At 43.3% G+C, this 16,461-nt stretch overlaps 1 protein-coding gene across 2 annotated transcripts in view; it reads right to left on the reverse strand.

Moving 5' to 3' along the window:
- CNST (consortin, connexin sorting protein) overlaps positions 1 to 16,461 on the reverse strand; it is a 169,352-nt gene that overhangs the window by 16,163 nt on the left and 136,728 nt on the right. For both annotated transcript variants that reach the window (XM_033937047.1, XM_033937046.1), the window contains exon 10: positions 38 to 173. In XM_033937047.1, coding sequence (XP_033792938.1) covers positions 38 to 173 — 136 coding nt within the window. The remainder of the gene's footprint in view (positions 1 to 37; positions 174 to 16,461) is intronic.

Below are 16,461 nucleotides of genomic sequence, written 5' to 3' on the forward strand. Positions count from 1 at the left end.
ATTATGTATGTTTAGAGAGCAGTACCAAAAACCTCACCCTGATCCAAAGCATCATCCACTTCCTGAAACCGCACTCGCCTCTTTGCAGGTTTCTGCTGGATTTCAATAACATTCTTCCCTTCGCTGTCTTTTCGTTTCTTTAATATGGACACCAGCCCTTCAGCGGGAACAAACTGTTTAAAAGAAAGAATTAAATGAAACCCTTTCGATTAACCTAGAGATTGGGTAGATCAAACAATACCAATAGAGTACACTCTAACCATCTTTAGTCTGGAGTTAAGATCTTCTCAAACATGCAATACTCCTAGAACACATATTTACAAGTAATTAGATTTCTGCAGTATGTCAGCTCCCATAATATAAGGACGTGCAAAGTTTAGCAACGCTTCAAGGACTTCCAACTTGGCTCAGTTTACAGGAATACTATTTCAGAGTTCTAATAAGGTTTCAAGTGACTCTCTTTTGCTTATTCAGTCATTTCGTAAAATTAGCAGTGAAGAGTGAGACTATCCTTGATAACAGAAGTGACTAATGCCTGCAACAGAAATACAGTTTTATAAAAAGGTCTTCACAATACGTGGAAAAGAGTTTAATAAAACTGTCTTTGCAATATGTGGGAAAGACTACCTGAACTTTGCAGACGTGTTCCTGATAACAGGATACGGGGAGGGGTTAAAGTTCACATGCATACTTTATGCAATGTGAGCTTGTACCCTTAAAATAAGCTGCAAAAAACCTGTACACTAAATAGCAGTGTCAGGGCCTAGGCTGGAGTGTGGTGGAGGGGCTAGGCCAAGGGCAAGATGGTCCAGACAAACAGGAAAAACAGGATGAACCAAATACATAAGGCTAATGGGACAGCAGGCAAATAAGCAGGTGTACATGGGGCAACAACAGTGAAAAGGCAGAGCTTGATATAAGTCAGGTCCATTTCATGACCTGTTGGCCTGGATTCCTTATATAAGAACATAAGAACATAAGAACATAAGAACTGCCATCTCCGGATCAGACCCATGGTCCATCGAGTCCGGCGATCCGCACACGCGGAGGCCCAGTCAGGTATACCTGATGTAGTTTTACCACCCATATCCCTCTATGCCTCTCATAAGGAGATGTGCATCTAATTTGCCTTTGAATCCTAGCACAGTGGATTCCTTAATAACCTCCTGTGGAAGAGCATTCCAGGCGTTCACCACTCGCTGCGTAAAGCAGAACCTCCTGACATTTGTCCTGGACTTGTCCCCCCTTAGCTTTAAACCATGTCCTCTTGTCCGTGTCACGTTGGACAGTGTAAATAATTTGTTTTTCTGCTCTATTTTATCGATGTCTTTCAGTATTTTGAACGTCTCTATCATGTCCCCTCGCAGCCTCCTCTTCTCAAGGGAGAACAGTCCTAGTTTCTTGAGTCGTTCCTCATATTCCAAGTTCTCCATACCTCTTATTAGCTTCGTTGCTCGTCTCTGCACCCTCTCCAGCAGTTTTATATCCCTCTTTAGTTTGGGAGACCAATGTTGGACACAGTATTCCAAGTGTGGTCTGACCATTGCTCTATAAAGCGGCATTATGACTTTCTCCGATCTGCTCATGATTCCTTTCTTTATCATTCCTAACATTCTGTTCGCTTTCTTTGCCGCTGCCGCGCATTGTGCCGACGGCTTCAGGGTCCTATCTATCAGTACACCCAGGTCCCTTTCTTGTTCGCTCTTACCAAGAGTTGCTCCTGACATTCTATACTCGTGTTCCTTATTCTTACTGCCTAAATGCATTACTTTGCATTTCTCCACGTTGAACTTCATCTGCCATTGCTCTGCCCATTTCTCTAACTGATACAAGTCGCTCTGGAGTTCTTCGCTATCTTTCTGCGTTCTGATTGTCCGGCATAGCTTTGTGTCGTCTGCAAACTTAATGATCTCACTGGATATTCCGTCTTCAAGGTCATTGATATAAATGTTAAATAGGATCGGCCCAAGTACCGAGCCCTGGGGCACACCACTAGTCACTTTCTCCCAGTCTGAGAACTTCCCATTTATGCCCACTCTCTGCTTCCTGTTTTCCAGCCATTTGCCTATCCACCTGTGTATATCTCCCTCTATTCCATGGCATTGTAGTTTCCTGAGAAGTCTTTCATGCGGAACTTTGTCGAATGCCTTCTGGAAGTCCAAATATATTATGTCCACCGGCATTCCACTATCAATTTGCTTGTTCACGGTCTCAAAAAATTGAAGCAAATTCGTTAAACATGATTTCCCTTTCCTGAACCCATGTTGACTGGGTTTCAGCAATTCGTGTATATCTAAGTGCCGGACTATGCTATCCTTGATCAGTGCTTCAACCATCTTTCCAGGGACAGACGTAAGGCTCACAGGTCTGTAGTTGCCCGGTTCTCCTCTTGATCCCTTTTTGAAAATTGGCGTGACGTTCGCTATCTTCCAGTCATCCGGTATCTGTCCAGTTCTGATTGTCAGATTGGCGAGTTTTTGCAATAACTCTCCGATTTCAACCTTCAATTCCTTTAAGACTCTCGGGTGAATTCCATCCGGTCCAGGGGATTTGTCACTTTTAAGTTTGTCGATCTGGTAGTATATCTGGTCCAACTCCACTTCAACTGTGGTGAGGCTGTCTTCTATTACTCCACTAAACACTTTCACAGTTTCTGGTATTTTTGCGGTATCCTCCTCCGGTATCCTCCTCCGTTTTGTTGCAGTTCTATTTGCTCAATAAGATATATTTGACTATAAAATTATGAAACCTGAAATTGTGGCACCGCTTACTGCTATGTTTAATGTGATGATCAATGCTGAAGTAATGTCCAAACATCTTAATGTGGCTCAGATCATTGTCCTTCCAAAGCCAGGGAAAGATCTTGCCCTCCCAGAATCATATCGTCCTGGCTCGCTCCTCAATTTTGATGTTAAACTTCTGGCGAAGATTCTGGCCAATCGTTTGGCTCGGCTGTTGCCACTCTTTCATGAGTCCCAGGTTGGTTTTGTGAAGGGTCGATCAGTGACCAAAAATTTGTGCAAAATCTTGCTCTCTTTAGAATATATCTCTAGACTTGCATTGCCTTCTTTGCTTACGCAGGTAGGGCTAGTCTCAGAGGGCTCCTCCTCCGTAAAGACGGACGCAAAGAAGGAATTTAGTTTGTCCGCAATTTGTTTATCTTCCTTAATGTACCCTTTTCTTCCCTGATCATCCAGGGGTCCCACCGCCTCTTTTGCGGGTTTTTTCCCTTTCACGTATCTAAAGAAGGGCTTGAAGTTTTTGGCCTCTTGCGCTATTTTTTCTTCATAGTCCTTTTTGGCATCCCTCACCGCCCTGTGACATTTCTTCTGATCGTCTTTATGTTTGTTCCATGCTTCGGTTGTTTTCATGTGTTTCCATTTTTTGAAAGAGTCCTTCTTTTCTTGTATGGTTTCCCTCACCTGTCTGGTAAGCCATGCTGGTTCTCCCTTACCCTTTGTTCTCCTTTCTTTGGAGATCCTCGGAATGTATAGGTTTTGTGCTTCTGTGATAGTAGTTTTCAGTAGGGACCATGCCTGCTCTACTGTTTCAAGTTTATCCACCTTTTTTTTGAGTCGTTGTTTCACCATGGCTCTCATGCAATCGTATTTGCCCTTTTTAAAGTTAAAGGTTTTGGTTAAGGTTTTGGCACTTTTTCTATTCCCGATGTCAAGCTTAAAGATGATCACATTGTGATCGCTCGTCCCCAGCGGTGCCGTAACTTCTACTTCTTTTGTCGGTCCCGTGAGGCCATTTAGCACCAAGTCCAGGGTGGCGTTGCCTCTTGTCGGCTCTTTTACCATTTGTTCCAGGAAGCAATCCCCTAGCGCCTCCAGGAACTTGACCTCATTGCCGCAGTTGGAGGTTCCTAGTTTCCAGTCTATCCTCGGGAAATTGAAGTCTCCCAATATTATTACATTGCCCGTCTTGCATTCTCGTTTGATTTCCTCTATCATTTCAGAGTCAGTTTCATCCGCCTGTCCCGGGGGACGATAGAAAAGGCCAATTTTCGTGTCTGCACTGTTTTGGCCAGGAATCTTGACCCAGAGGGACTCTAGCTTCTCTTTCGTTTCCGTCATAGCCACTTCAACAGATTCTACTCCTTCCTGAACATATAGGGCAATACCTCCACCTTTCTGCCCTACTCGATCTCTTCTATATAGTTTGTATCCCTGAAGTACTGTGTCCCATTTGTTTTCTTCATTCCACCATGTTTCAGTTATGCCAATGATTTCCAACTTATCATTTCTTGCTATTGTCTCTAGTTCCCCCATTTTGTTTCCTAGACTTCTAGCATTGGTATACATACATTTGAGTTCTCTTCGAGTTACTTTTTTGGACTTTCTGCTCTTTGCTGTCCCTACTGTTTCTTTCACGGTCTCCTTAACCGCTCCAGTGTTGTCTCCCTTATTTGCTGTGCGGTCATCCCCTCCTGTGTCTGAGTTGTCCCTTCCTGCCTTGTCTTCCTTATTTGCTGTGAGTTCGTCCTCTCCTGTGTATGAGTAGTAGCCCATTGATCCTTCATCGGGGCATCCTGTTGTCCGTACCATCGACTGGTGGTCGACTGTCGGCTTTCCCCTATTTATTAGTTTAAAGCCTTCTCGATGGCCCTCTTCAAGTTGCTCGCCAATACTCTTGCTCCTTCCTTGTTGAGGTGTAGTCCGTCCTTTCTGTAGTACTTGCTTTTTCCCCAGAACGCCGTCCAGTTGCGCACGAAGTCAAAGCCTTCTTCTTCGCACCATCGTCTCATCCAGGCGTTAATAGCTTGCAATTCCCCTTGTCTCTTTCCATCCGCTCTTGGTACTGGGAGGATCTCGGAGAAGGCCACCCTCACCTCCCTGATCTTCAGCAATCTTCCAAGTGAGCGGAGCTGGCCCTTCATCTCTTCCCTGTCATACTTCCGTCCGCTCACATCATTTGTTCCCACGTGGATGAGCACAGCAGTATCCTCTCCCCCTGCGCTGTCTATGATCCTGGAGATCCTGTTGGCCACATCCTTGACTCTTGCTCCAGGCAGACAGGTGACGATTCTGTCCTCTCTTCCTCCTGCGGTGTGGCTGTCCACGTGACGTATAATGGAGTCACCTACGATGATCCCCATCTTCTTTATTCGAGGGTTCCTTGGGGGTCGTAAGTCCACGTCTACGGTATAGGGCCAGTCTTCTTCTTCCGGAGCTACTCTTGAATTTGTTTTCGTCTCTTCAGATGGCAGACACAATCCTTGCTGGTTCAATGGACCTCCTCTGGGGAGTGGGGACCTTCTTTCAATGTCTCCATCTAAGACTGGATCAAGCCTGTGCAGAGGTTCTGGCTCACTTGCTAGTCAGCAATGTTCAGATCATGGAGTCCCTGCGACTCCGGCACTCCTGACAAAGCAGCTGTAAATGAGGGCAGGTACTTTCAAAGGACTAGAAGGAGCATGCATGTACCACATTCCATACCATATTGTTTCTTATACCCCGCAATTGTCTACTAAGGAATGTACATTCCCTGTGCAAGCTAGTGTAACTAATGCACATATTTCACACACTCATTTGGTGGCCTGTTATCCCATTTTTTGTTAGACATCATTGGTTACCAGTGCGTTTACAGATCCTGGGCATGACTTATAAACTAATTTACACTGGGCAGTAAACTCTATCGAGTGAATGGATTATGCCCTAGGTGAAGACACGTTCTTTACGGTCGAGTTCGACTTTGTTGCACTAGGTTCCAGCAGTTCGGAATACGTGATTGGAAATAACGTGTAAGGGAACGTTTTTCTATTTGGCCCCGGTATTGCGGAATGCTTTGCCAGGGGATTTAGAAACACAGAAGCATGACAGCAGATAAAGGCCAAATGGCCCATCTAATCTGCCCATCTGCAGCATCCACTATCTTCTCCCTAAGAGATCCCACATGCCTGCCCCATGCTTTCTTGAATGTGCAGAACGAGTTATCTCTGTCCAATTTTAGAAAATGTATGAAGGCTTATTCTTTCCATCAAGTCTTTGGGGTGGCCAGAGGTTCAGTACAAGGGGGAAGGGGAGGCTGTGGAGTTTGGGTTTTGTTGATTTTTATTTCTATCAATCTTTTGTTAACTTAATTTATTTTTGATAATGGGGGGGGTCTTTTGGGGCTTGAATCTATAAACAGTGCCCCAGTTAGGTGATGTTAGGCGCTGTAATTGAGGTCACTTAGCGCTGCCTCACTAAAATATGGGCCTAATCTAAATTAAATCAAATAGCTTAAACGGAATGGTAATTGACTATGGGGAAGGAGAAAGAAGGTACCAAGCTTCGAAGCAAAGCAAATCCGACAAGAAGAGGCACTGGAGATGTCAAATCCAACCAAATGGTCAGAATTGACTGTGCCATTTAAGTTAATTGAATAATTAATTAAAAATTTCATGTGGCTTCTAGCGATGCCTAAGTGAGGTACATTCCGATGCCTACCTGAAAAGTAGGCACCATTAGGAGCAGAGAATAGGCATGGTTGAAGCAGGCATCGCTAGGTGTCCGAGCTAGGTGCTGGTAAATTAGACCTGGTAAAACCTGGCCTAATATACCGGCACCTACCTCCAGGATACCTAGGCGCCCCATGGCGGAATTCTATAAATGGCGCCTAGTGGGACCTACAATTTACTCACCACTAGGCATGTTTATAAAATCAAGCTCTTTGGGGCTGTCCTCTTGTAGAACAGAGTTCTTTTGCCTTGGCAGTTAGGTAGTATATTCAGATGAATAAAACTGTAGATTGTAAACCAGTGGTCTCAAATTTGCGGCCCGCCAGGTACTATTTTGAGGCCCTTGGTATTATAAAAAATGATTCTTTATGGAAAACTTGTGCCTTAAGTGTCCGACGGTCGTGTTCTGGAACGTTGCCCGGCTCACTGCTGTAACTCCACACAAGCGCTTTCCTGCATCTGTACGCGATTGTCCTCTCCACTCAACCTCACAATCATGTACAGACAGGGGAAAGCGCTTGCGTGAGGTTACAGCAGTGAGGCAGGCAACATTCCAGAAAGTAAGGTAACCATTGGAGTCAGGGCAAGATTAAAGAGTAGGTCCAGTAGGCACGTGCCTAGGGCCCGAAATTGTTAGGGGGCCCCACTGAAGGAGGGCAAAGAGCAGCTGTCCTGGGGGTCTCCCTTCCCCTCACCTTCACAGGTCCCCTTTTTTCCGATTTTTTTTTTTTATTCAAACGGTGATAGGCCCCAGCATCGACAGCAAATAAGTTCCACTGTTACCTTGCAACCGTGCTGCTCGGCCAAAGCTCTGACATGAGCTTCCTGTTTCCACCTGGGCGCAGCTCACATCAGAGGGAAGCTTTTGCCTACTGACACTTATGGGGAATTTAGGAGACATTTAAAACCATATCTGTTTTTGAAGTATTTAGGCAGCTAATTCGTAAAATTTTTATTATGTACTATTTTGATCATTTTAGTGTCTCTAATTATTGGCTTTTAACTTTTTTAGTTCAATTCAACTTTTTTTTTTTTTTTTTTAACTATTGTAAACCGCATAGAACTTTTTCCAATCCCCCTATGTGCGCGCGTATGTTTGTGTTGTCTCTGACATGGAGGAGAGAGGGAACGGGTGGCTTTTGATTTATTTAGAAAAGATAACAAACTAAACCAAGTATAGCAACTTATCAAAACATCAGAGGGTCAACATTCATCCAGGACAGTCAGCCTATTTTAATACACAGGCTGTTGCGGCTGAATTAAATCTGGATGTTCTGCGAAATTACCTGGATACGGCGGTCAGTGTTGGTGCTACACAGATAGTGGCAATATCCAAATAGCTAACCAGATAAATTTAGGACAGTCTTTTTGATCCTAATGTCTGGTTGGTGTACTGTATATTGTTGCTAACTGGATAATTCTGAGGACTGTCCTCACTCTGCCCATGGACCACCTGGTGCTATCTGGATAGCACTGAAAAGGTTTATAATTTATTTATTTTTTTAAAAAATGGCCACCAGAGCAGCAAAACTGGACAGACAGCTCACCGATCTGCTATTCTCGAACACAGACTACAAAACCTTCAAAAACGAAATAAATACCCTACTCTTCAAAAAACACATAAACCTATATAACAAAACCAGATCCTTCCAAGCATCACCTACGTTACAATCTACTTCTTAGCAAATCAAAAATGTTCAAATCACTCCTTATGTATCTCCTAATATCTTGACAATTCTCATGAAATCCACTTTATGTATTCTGTATCATCTTGACAATCGTATGTAAGCTGCCTTGAACCGCAAGGTAATGGCGGAATAGAAATCATTACTCGCAATCATCCTGCAATTCTGAGCGAGTTACAATAAAACATATATAATCATCAAATAGCACTAACAGCACAGCATAAAATAGCTTCACAGAAAACAAACCATGTTTAGTGATAGTACCCAGATTCTACCACTGTAAATTGCTGACCTGGATATGGATTTTTGAATAAGAACATAAGAATTGCTGCTGCTAGGTCAGACCAGTGGTCCATCGTGCCCAGCAGTCCGCTCACGTGACGGCCCTTAGGTCAATGACCAGTACCCTATCTTAGACTAGCCTTATCTGCGTATGTTCTGGTTCAACAGGAAGTGGTCTAACCTTGTCTTGAATCCCTGGAGGGTGTTTTCCCCTATAACAGCCTCCGGAAGAGCGTTCCAGTTTTCCACCACTCTCTGGGTGAAGAAGAACTTCCTTACGTTTGAACCTTAGAGGTCAGTTTCAACAGATTTCAAAGGATGGATTTTGCAGGTTAACACAGAAATGCCACTGTCCCACGGAAACCTATTATTGCTAATTGATAGTGCCCATATCAACCGCTAGCAAACTACACAGTTCAGTTACTAGGTGTCACTATATATAGTAGCCATTAAAGTTATATGGCTCAGTCACCAGGTTTCACAGTATGAGTTTACAACAAAGAAAAGGAAAAACATATCTGAATCACTAAGAACCATTTCAGATACAGGTGTAGCAGCAGAAGGAACATGGTTGGGAAAGCATGCAGAACATGCTTCATGGAGTAAATTCCAACCCTTCTGAGTGTGTGTATTGGTATTGCAATAACACAAGTTAAATGCAAAACTGGCAAATATGAAAAAAGTTAACTACACCTTTGAAGGGCTGTTTTCTCCTGGGGCATTAATATATGTTAGCAGTTTGCCCAGCCTACTGATGTTGTAGTTGACTTTTCTCAAATGTGGACCAAAACCTCAAACATTATCTTGGAAATTATGCACTTAAAAACATGTTCTAAGTTGACATTAACTTGTATCAACTGCTAAGCCTTTAATAATTTCTGCCTTGTGTATTCACTCACTCAGGCTGTAAGCAGGGACTTACTGTAACTGTTTACATTTTATTGTAAACCTATTTTTGCATGATACATAAAATACCAGAATAACAATGTATTTACCATTTGTAATATAATTATATTACATTGTACTGTACTTTGCATTTATATGTCATTCTCCTGCTGAAAGGACTCATAGTAGCTTATAGGAATATACCTTAAAAACAGAACAAATATTTTTATACAAAAACATATGGATCAATAGTTATTCCTTCTTCATTGCTTCTCTCACAAAGGATAAGGAAAAAAGACACAGAACTAATCCCACCCAAAACACTACCAAAAATGGCAAAATCGTCACACTCTTAGTCACATATAATCCCTTTCTCCATGGAGTCAGATAGTCTCAAATACTGGGTCCCGGTCAGCTTACCACACAATTGGACCCCATTTATACAACGTTTATTGATTTCAATAAAGATTTGTCATCAAGTACATCGTTCCCGCAATATTTTGGGGTTTCTCTCAAACTACTGGGCAACACCCCACATTCTATGAATCTTCCTCCATAAAGATTTTTCCAAAGGCATAATACTGGAATATATATATCCTTTTGAAATAAAGTCTTGTCATATCTCTTAGGGCACAAACCCCCCTCCCCCAACCAAGAAAAGGAAATGCTTTGTAGAAAAAAATTTTACAGGATTTAGGGGTCATTTTACTTAAGGCATACTACTGGTAATAGATTTAGCACGCAGCAAATGCTTTGCAGGCCGTAGGAATGTAGGGCTCCTTAACGCGCGGAATAGCGCACGCTAAAATGCCGCGCAAGCTAGCCGCTACCGCCTCCTCTTGAGCAGGCGGTAGTTTTTCAGCTAGCGCACGCTATATCGTGGGCTAAAAACACTAGCGCACCTTTGTAAAAGGACCCCATAAGGGGCTGTAAGGCATTTAGTAAGCACTGTAAAAGTAAAAGGGGTCCTTAGTAAAAGGACCCTTAAAATTCAGCCAGGTTCTTATGTGAAAGTTTTCCTATAGAAACCAAGAAATTTTAAGTCTGATTACCCATATGAGTATCTAAGCTCTATAATCCCTTACTCTCCTTCAGAAATCCTCTATGCTCGACTTTAAGAATAAATGGGACATCCAGTGGGATCCCTACGTGGGTCGAGCAGCACTCAGACTTAATGGGGTGGGTCAGTAGAGTGGGCAGACTTGATGGGCTGTAGCCCTTTTCTGCCGTCACCTTTCTATGTTTCTATGTTTCTTGAATTTAATCCTTCTGTCTACCACCTCTGCTGGGAGGCTCTTTCAATGCATCCCTTTTTTTTTTTTTAGAGCTGCTAATTTAAAACCATAACACAGAACAAATGTTACTATGTAACTACAATGCAATTACTTTGCAAACCATCCATTACAAAGTACAGGATCCATCAAAAAACAAAACAAAAATCATCCCATTAAGCATCTCTCCCTCCTCAAATCACTTCCCCATCTCAAACCCTTCCACCTTCCCTGCAAGCAAAACCAAATACAACTTTGGGGTCCTTTTATCAAGCCGCGCTAGCGGGGTTAGCGCGTTGGACATTTCATCACGCGCTAACCACCGCGGCCGGCTAAAAAACTAACGCCTGCTCAATGCAGGTGTTAGCGGCTAGCGCGGCAGGCGGTTTAATGCGCATTAAAACCCCTACCGCAGCTTGATAAAAGGACCCCTATGTCAATCTAACACCCTTTATGTGAATAAATATTTTCTTAGATTACTTTTGAATCTATCCCCTTTCACCTTCTTCCTATGTTCCCTTATTATAGAAGAAATATCAAAGAACAGATGAGGGACTGCATCTAGTTAAGGCAAAAAAAATAATCTCTTTTTCTGTCTGCCAGCCATTTAGAAGGTATGATTTGACATTAAAGATGAGGCTATTGTAAAGGAAAAAAATACTACAGTATAAGATCTCTCTCATTCTATGGTCTCTAAAGGCCTCTTTTACAAAGCCACGCTAGCGGCTGCACTAATGGCCCTGAAGCCCATAGAGATTTAAAGGACTTCGGGGCTGTTGCCGCGGGGCAGCCGCTAGCGCGGCTTTGTAAAAGAGGCCGTATGTTTTTCATTCTGACAGGCTATGAGCTCCTTTTATGAAGTGCGCTAGCGTTTTTAGCGCGCGGTACAATGCTGCACGTGCTAACTCCGCGCTATACGGAAAATACTACTGCTAGCTCTATGGAGGCGTTAGCGTCTAGCACCCGCTAAAACCGCTAGTGCACCTTCGTAAAAGGAGCCCTATGTTTTTTTAAAAAAATGTACTTAGCTTCATCACTTTGTACTCCATTTCTGACATCAGAGGTCAAACAGTGTGCCTGCTGAAAATCTCCTTCATGATTGTCAATGGCATTCATACCAAACTGAGATCCTGCTCCCTTCCCCCCCCCCTCCAATTTAAAACTAAAAATGGGATATAGAAACTAGCAGCACATGGATCATCAGAATACATTACAACATTTATGGAGGTAATTGGAAAATTGCAATCAAGACGCTTGTATTGCATGATGTGAGCAAAGCCTCTGATGGCAAAGTTACATCATCAGTGAACTCCCTGGTCACCTATTACCAGTACATAGCCTTTAGCTTCTGTTCCCAGCCATGATGTACCTGATCAATTCATCCTGATTTTCTTTTACTGCTTTTACAATACAATTATATACCAGAAGTGTAATGGTTTCCCTGTAAATTCTTGAGTTATTGTTTGTATGGTTGTTGACTGGATTGGTGTAGGTTTTGGAGGTGGTCCAAAGGGATATAGATCTTAAGCAGTTCTACGACAAGTCTCTAGTAATTACACATGCAGCTATCAGTTACTCATGCATTTAACAGCTATTTGTATCTCTGATGATAACATATGCCTCAAAAATTCCTAAGTAGTCCTAATTCAAGACTTCATCAATTACACATACAGCTTCCAGTTGGGTGTTGGTAACCTTACAAGTTAATATTTCCAGGTCTTTTGTGGTTTTTGAGTCTATTTTGCTATAATCAAAGGATTCTTTTAAAATTATCGCAATACCACCCCCTTTTTTCCAGTTTCTAGATAGCGGTATTATTTTGTAACCCTGGGGTAGCATTTCTTTCATAATCGGATCTGTGTCTGAAACCATCCATGTTTCAGTCAGGAATAGGAGATCTGGGTTCGTTTGTGCCATCCAACGTGTAGTATTTGAGCTTTGTTTCTTACTGAACGGGTGTTTAGGTAATATCTCTTTAAATTACCATATTTAGTTGGAGTGGGTGTACTAGAGCATTCTATTTTTTTCAATTTTCTTTCCTTGATCTTGCTACTATGGTGTTTGAAAGAGTTGCGAGCTCTGTTTACCACGGGTATTTGTAGTGGGCCTAGTTTTGAAAAATCATATAGAAATTGATGTTGATGTGGGCCAGTTTGTTTACTTGTCTTAGTTGGACTGTGCCAGGAAAAGTGAATAGGGATTGGTTTGGGGGTTTTTTTCGTCGTTACACAAGCTTCTGTAACATTTTAAATACAGAACCCCCAGTATCAGTAGGTATTTGTTTAAAGTCGCCATTTTTATTTATTTTTTTTGTAACAGGTGTAACAGTTTTACTAGTAGGTGCAATGTAATAGTGGGTACAATATAATAATATCAGTTGAAGCAGTTATAATAGATTGTTATACATATCAGAAGTTTTTGGAGTCAATCGGGATCGTCTCTTCTCAGATTGTCACTTCACAAAGGCGCGCACTAAGGCGCACGTGTATTTGCCATGCGCCTTTGTCAGCGCACCGAATGGCGGTGCGCCGTTGGTGAGTTCAATTTAAAGATGAAGAAAGCCCCCGCTGGTTTCAGGGGAGGGGCGGGCTGGCTCACGCTCCTCACTGGGTCGGGTTCCCACCTCCCCTTGGCCTGCCTGCCCGACGGCTTGCTGTGCAGGAACGGCGGTGTGCCATTGGTGAGTTCAATTTAAAGACGAAGAAAGCCCCCACTGGTTTCGGGGGAGGGGCAGGCTGGCTCACGCTCCTCGCTGGGTCGGGTTCCCACCTCCCCTCGGCCTGCCTGCCCGAGGGGAGGTGGGAACCCGACCCTGTAGACTATATCAATATGACAATGCCAGCATCTATTAGATTTAGAACTGTCTAACTTTTGCAAACGAACTGGGGTCAAAAAAATCCTATGCAACAAGAAAAAACAAGTTTGTCTCATAGATGCTGATGCTGTACATTTCAACCTCCAAGTCCAAATTTATGGCCATCGAGATGCAGAAATATACTGCTTTACTCCATGCTCCAAATATCTCTAAGACTATTTTTTTGGTTTTTTATTCAAGCATTCAGAAATTAATTTATACCATCTGGTGGCCTGATGTCCTAAAAGATCTGTCTGGAAGCATAGGATCTGCAAACTATAGTAAGTTTTTAAATTTTGCCAATCTTGTGACAAGAGAGTCCAGAGCGCTTTAGATAATAATCTAATATAATAAAACCCTAAGCTGCGCATGCGCACTCCCACCTGCGTGCGTCCGTTTTCCGTGAGATGTAGGGCACCGCAGGTAGGAGTGCGCATGCGCGCGAATCTCTCTCTCTGGCCGGTCGTCGGCGTCGTCTTCGCTCCTCTCCCCGGCACACCCGAACCCCCGTTCAGCCTCCCATCCGACCCTACCTTCGGCTCCCTTAGTCCCTTGCCGCCACTCCTCTTCTCTTCCCGCCCCGCGGTCCCAACAAATGTTTGTTGGGACCGCGGGAAGGGGGTGGCAAGGGACTAAGGGAGCAGAGAGTTGAAATATATTTTTTTCAGCTAGCATTTGACGACAGGTAGTTCTATAGAAAATGAACTGCCACTTACTGGGACAAGTCACTGATTTTCTGGAAATGATGCTGAAAATCTTTACTGACTGTTCTGGCACTATCAAGAAGAATCAACAGGAGAAAGGTCTCCATGAAGATACCAAAGGCAAACAAACAGTGGTGATCATCAAATGAAGAGGTGAAATGGTCAGCAGATTCATTCAAAAATCTTTAAATGGTGAGAACAGGACCCGATATGGGGGCAGCTTTAAGGAAGGGGTGTGCTGCGAGGCAGACAGCTTTGCTTGGGGGGGGGGGCCACGGAGACACAGTCAGGGACGAACTAGAGAGGGAGAGGGAAAGGGGGCTGCTTTCGGGGAGGGGTGTGCTGGGAGGCAGACAGCTTTGCTTGGGGGGAAAGACAGAAGGAGGGCCACGGAGACACAGTCAGGGATGAACTGGAGGGGGAGAGGGAAAGGGGGCTGCTTTGGGGGAGGGGTGTGCTGGGAGGCAGACAGCTTTGCTTTGGAGGAAGACAGAAGGGGGGCCACGGAGAGACAGTCAGGGATGAACTGGAGGGGGAGAGGGAAAGGGGGCGGCTTTGGGGGAGGGGTGTGCTGGGAGGCAGACAGCTTTGCTTGGGGGGGAAGACAGAAGGGGGACACGGAGAGATAGTCAGGGAGGAACTGGAGGGGGAGAGGGAAAGGGGGCTGCTTTGGGGGAGGGGTGTGCTGGGAGGCAGACAGTTTTGCTTGGGGGAGGGGAGACAGAAGGGGGCCACAGAGAGACAGTCAGGGAGGAACTGGAGGGGGAGAGGGAAAGGGGGCTGCTTTCTAGCACCCATTAATGTAACGGGCTTTAACACTAGTAATAATAATAACAACAGTTTATATACCGCAGGACCGTGAAGTTCTATGCGGTTTACAATGATTAGAAAGATGCTACAAATTGAGTGGAACATACATAGTTAGAGATTAGTGGCTAACAGACAAGATTAGTGGCTAACAGTTTAAGGGATCAGTTGTTATGGGAGAGATTGTGATGGGAGAGATTGTACAGATTCGTTACCTAGCTAAGCCAGCAAGTGTAGATATCTTCTGATCCGCCATAGGTTTATGCTTTATTTCCTTGTATTAATTGGTTACTTTGTACTTGCTCTTCAATTCTGAGGGCTACATTTCCTAAAGTTTTATGATATTTTTTTAATCTCGTTTTTTTTATCTGGTTTTCCCAGCATTCATTGTGTGATTGACAGGAATTTAAAAAGCTAATAAGATATGATAGAAAAACATCCATTTCCATACACAAAGTACTGTAGGAGCGTATCGCCAACGTCACAATCCCTCAGATGTGGCAGTAATAGGGTGTGATCTAATGCTGTAAAGTTGTGGAAACAATCAAAGCAATCTTGCCCCTATTGAGGAATCCAAGGACCTCAGCAGGTGCAAATTTGAACATGCACACCTATATTTTATAAAATACGAGCCACAGAGAAAGGACTTTCATAACTGTTTTCAAAAGGTGCTGTAAAAAATTTCAGGAACTTACCTATTCTATGTCTGTTTTATAATGCCAATATATTACTACTACTACTACTAATAATAATAACTTTATTTTTCTATACCGCCATAGTCAGACGACTTCTAGGCGGTTCACATCGAAAGAAGGCTGGACATTCAGCGAATTACAAATGCATGAGGGGGAATGTTACAAAAGAAAAGGGTAGTAAGGGGAGGAAAAGTAAGAGGGGGGTTGTAAGAGGAGGGAAGTGAGAAGGGTTGCCTGATCCCAATTCTATATTGGCACCTAAAACATAGGTGCCCAGGAACGTGGCACATAGCATATGTCTAGCTTAAGTTAGTTGCCTAGCAGCACCTAAAGTGGATTAAAGTGCCAATAGGCGCTTTGATCATGCCTACCAGTACCTAACCTAATTGTTTTAATTGGTGCAGTAATTGAATACACCATTTTAAATCAATTAAAAATACATTTGTAAAAAAGTAGATGCTGGAATCGTGCCTACAGCATGGTGCCTAGTGGCACCGAAGGTCAGAGAAGGCATGTTTAGGGGCAGAGATGATCTTGAACATCACTAGGTGCTGCTATGTGTGATTCTCCGAAAAATACCCTGGCCTACATTTACAGCGCCTGTTTTTTCTTAGGCGTGCGATTCTGTTAATGGCACTTAAGTGTGATTGACATGTGGCTAGCATCGTTATTTTAGGTGTCGGCCGATTTAGGTGCCATTTACAGAATCCGGGCCTATAAACAGTAAAATAACAGCATAAACATGTACATACAGACTGTAGATCAGAGCAGAAATCCCAAAATTCAACACAATAATCTATTCACCACATTAAAACAATAAATACATAAATGAT

Source organism: Geotrypetes seraphini, chromosome 3, assembly GCF_902459505.1.
Source record: "Geotrypetes seraphini chromosome 3, aGeoSer1.1, whole genome shotgun sequence".
NCBI lineage: Eukaryota > Metazoa > Chordata > Amphibia > Gymnophiona > Dermophiidae > Geotrypetes > Geotrypetes seraphini.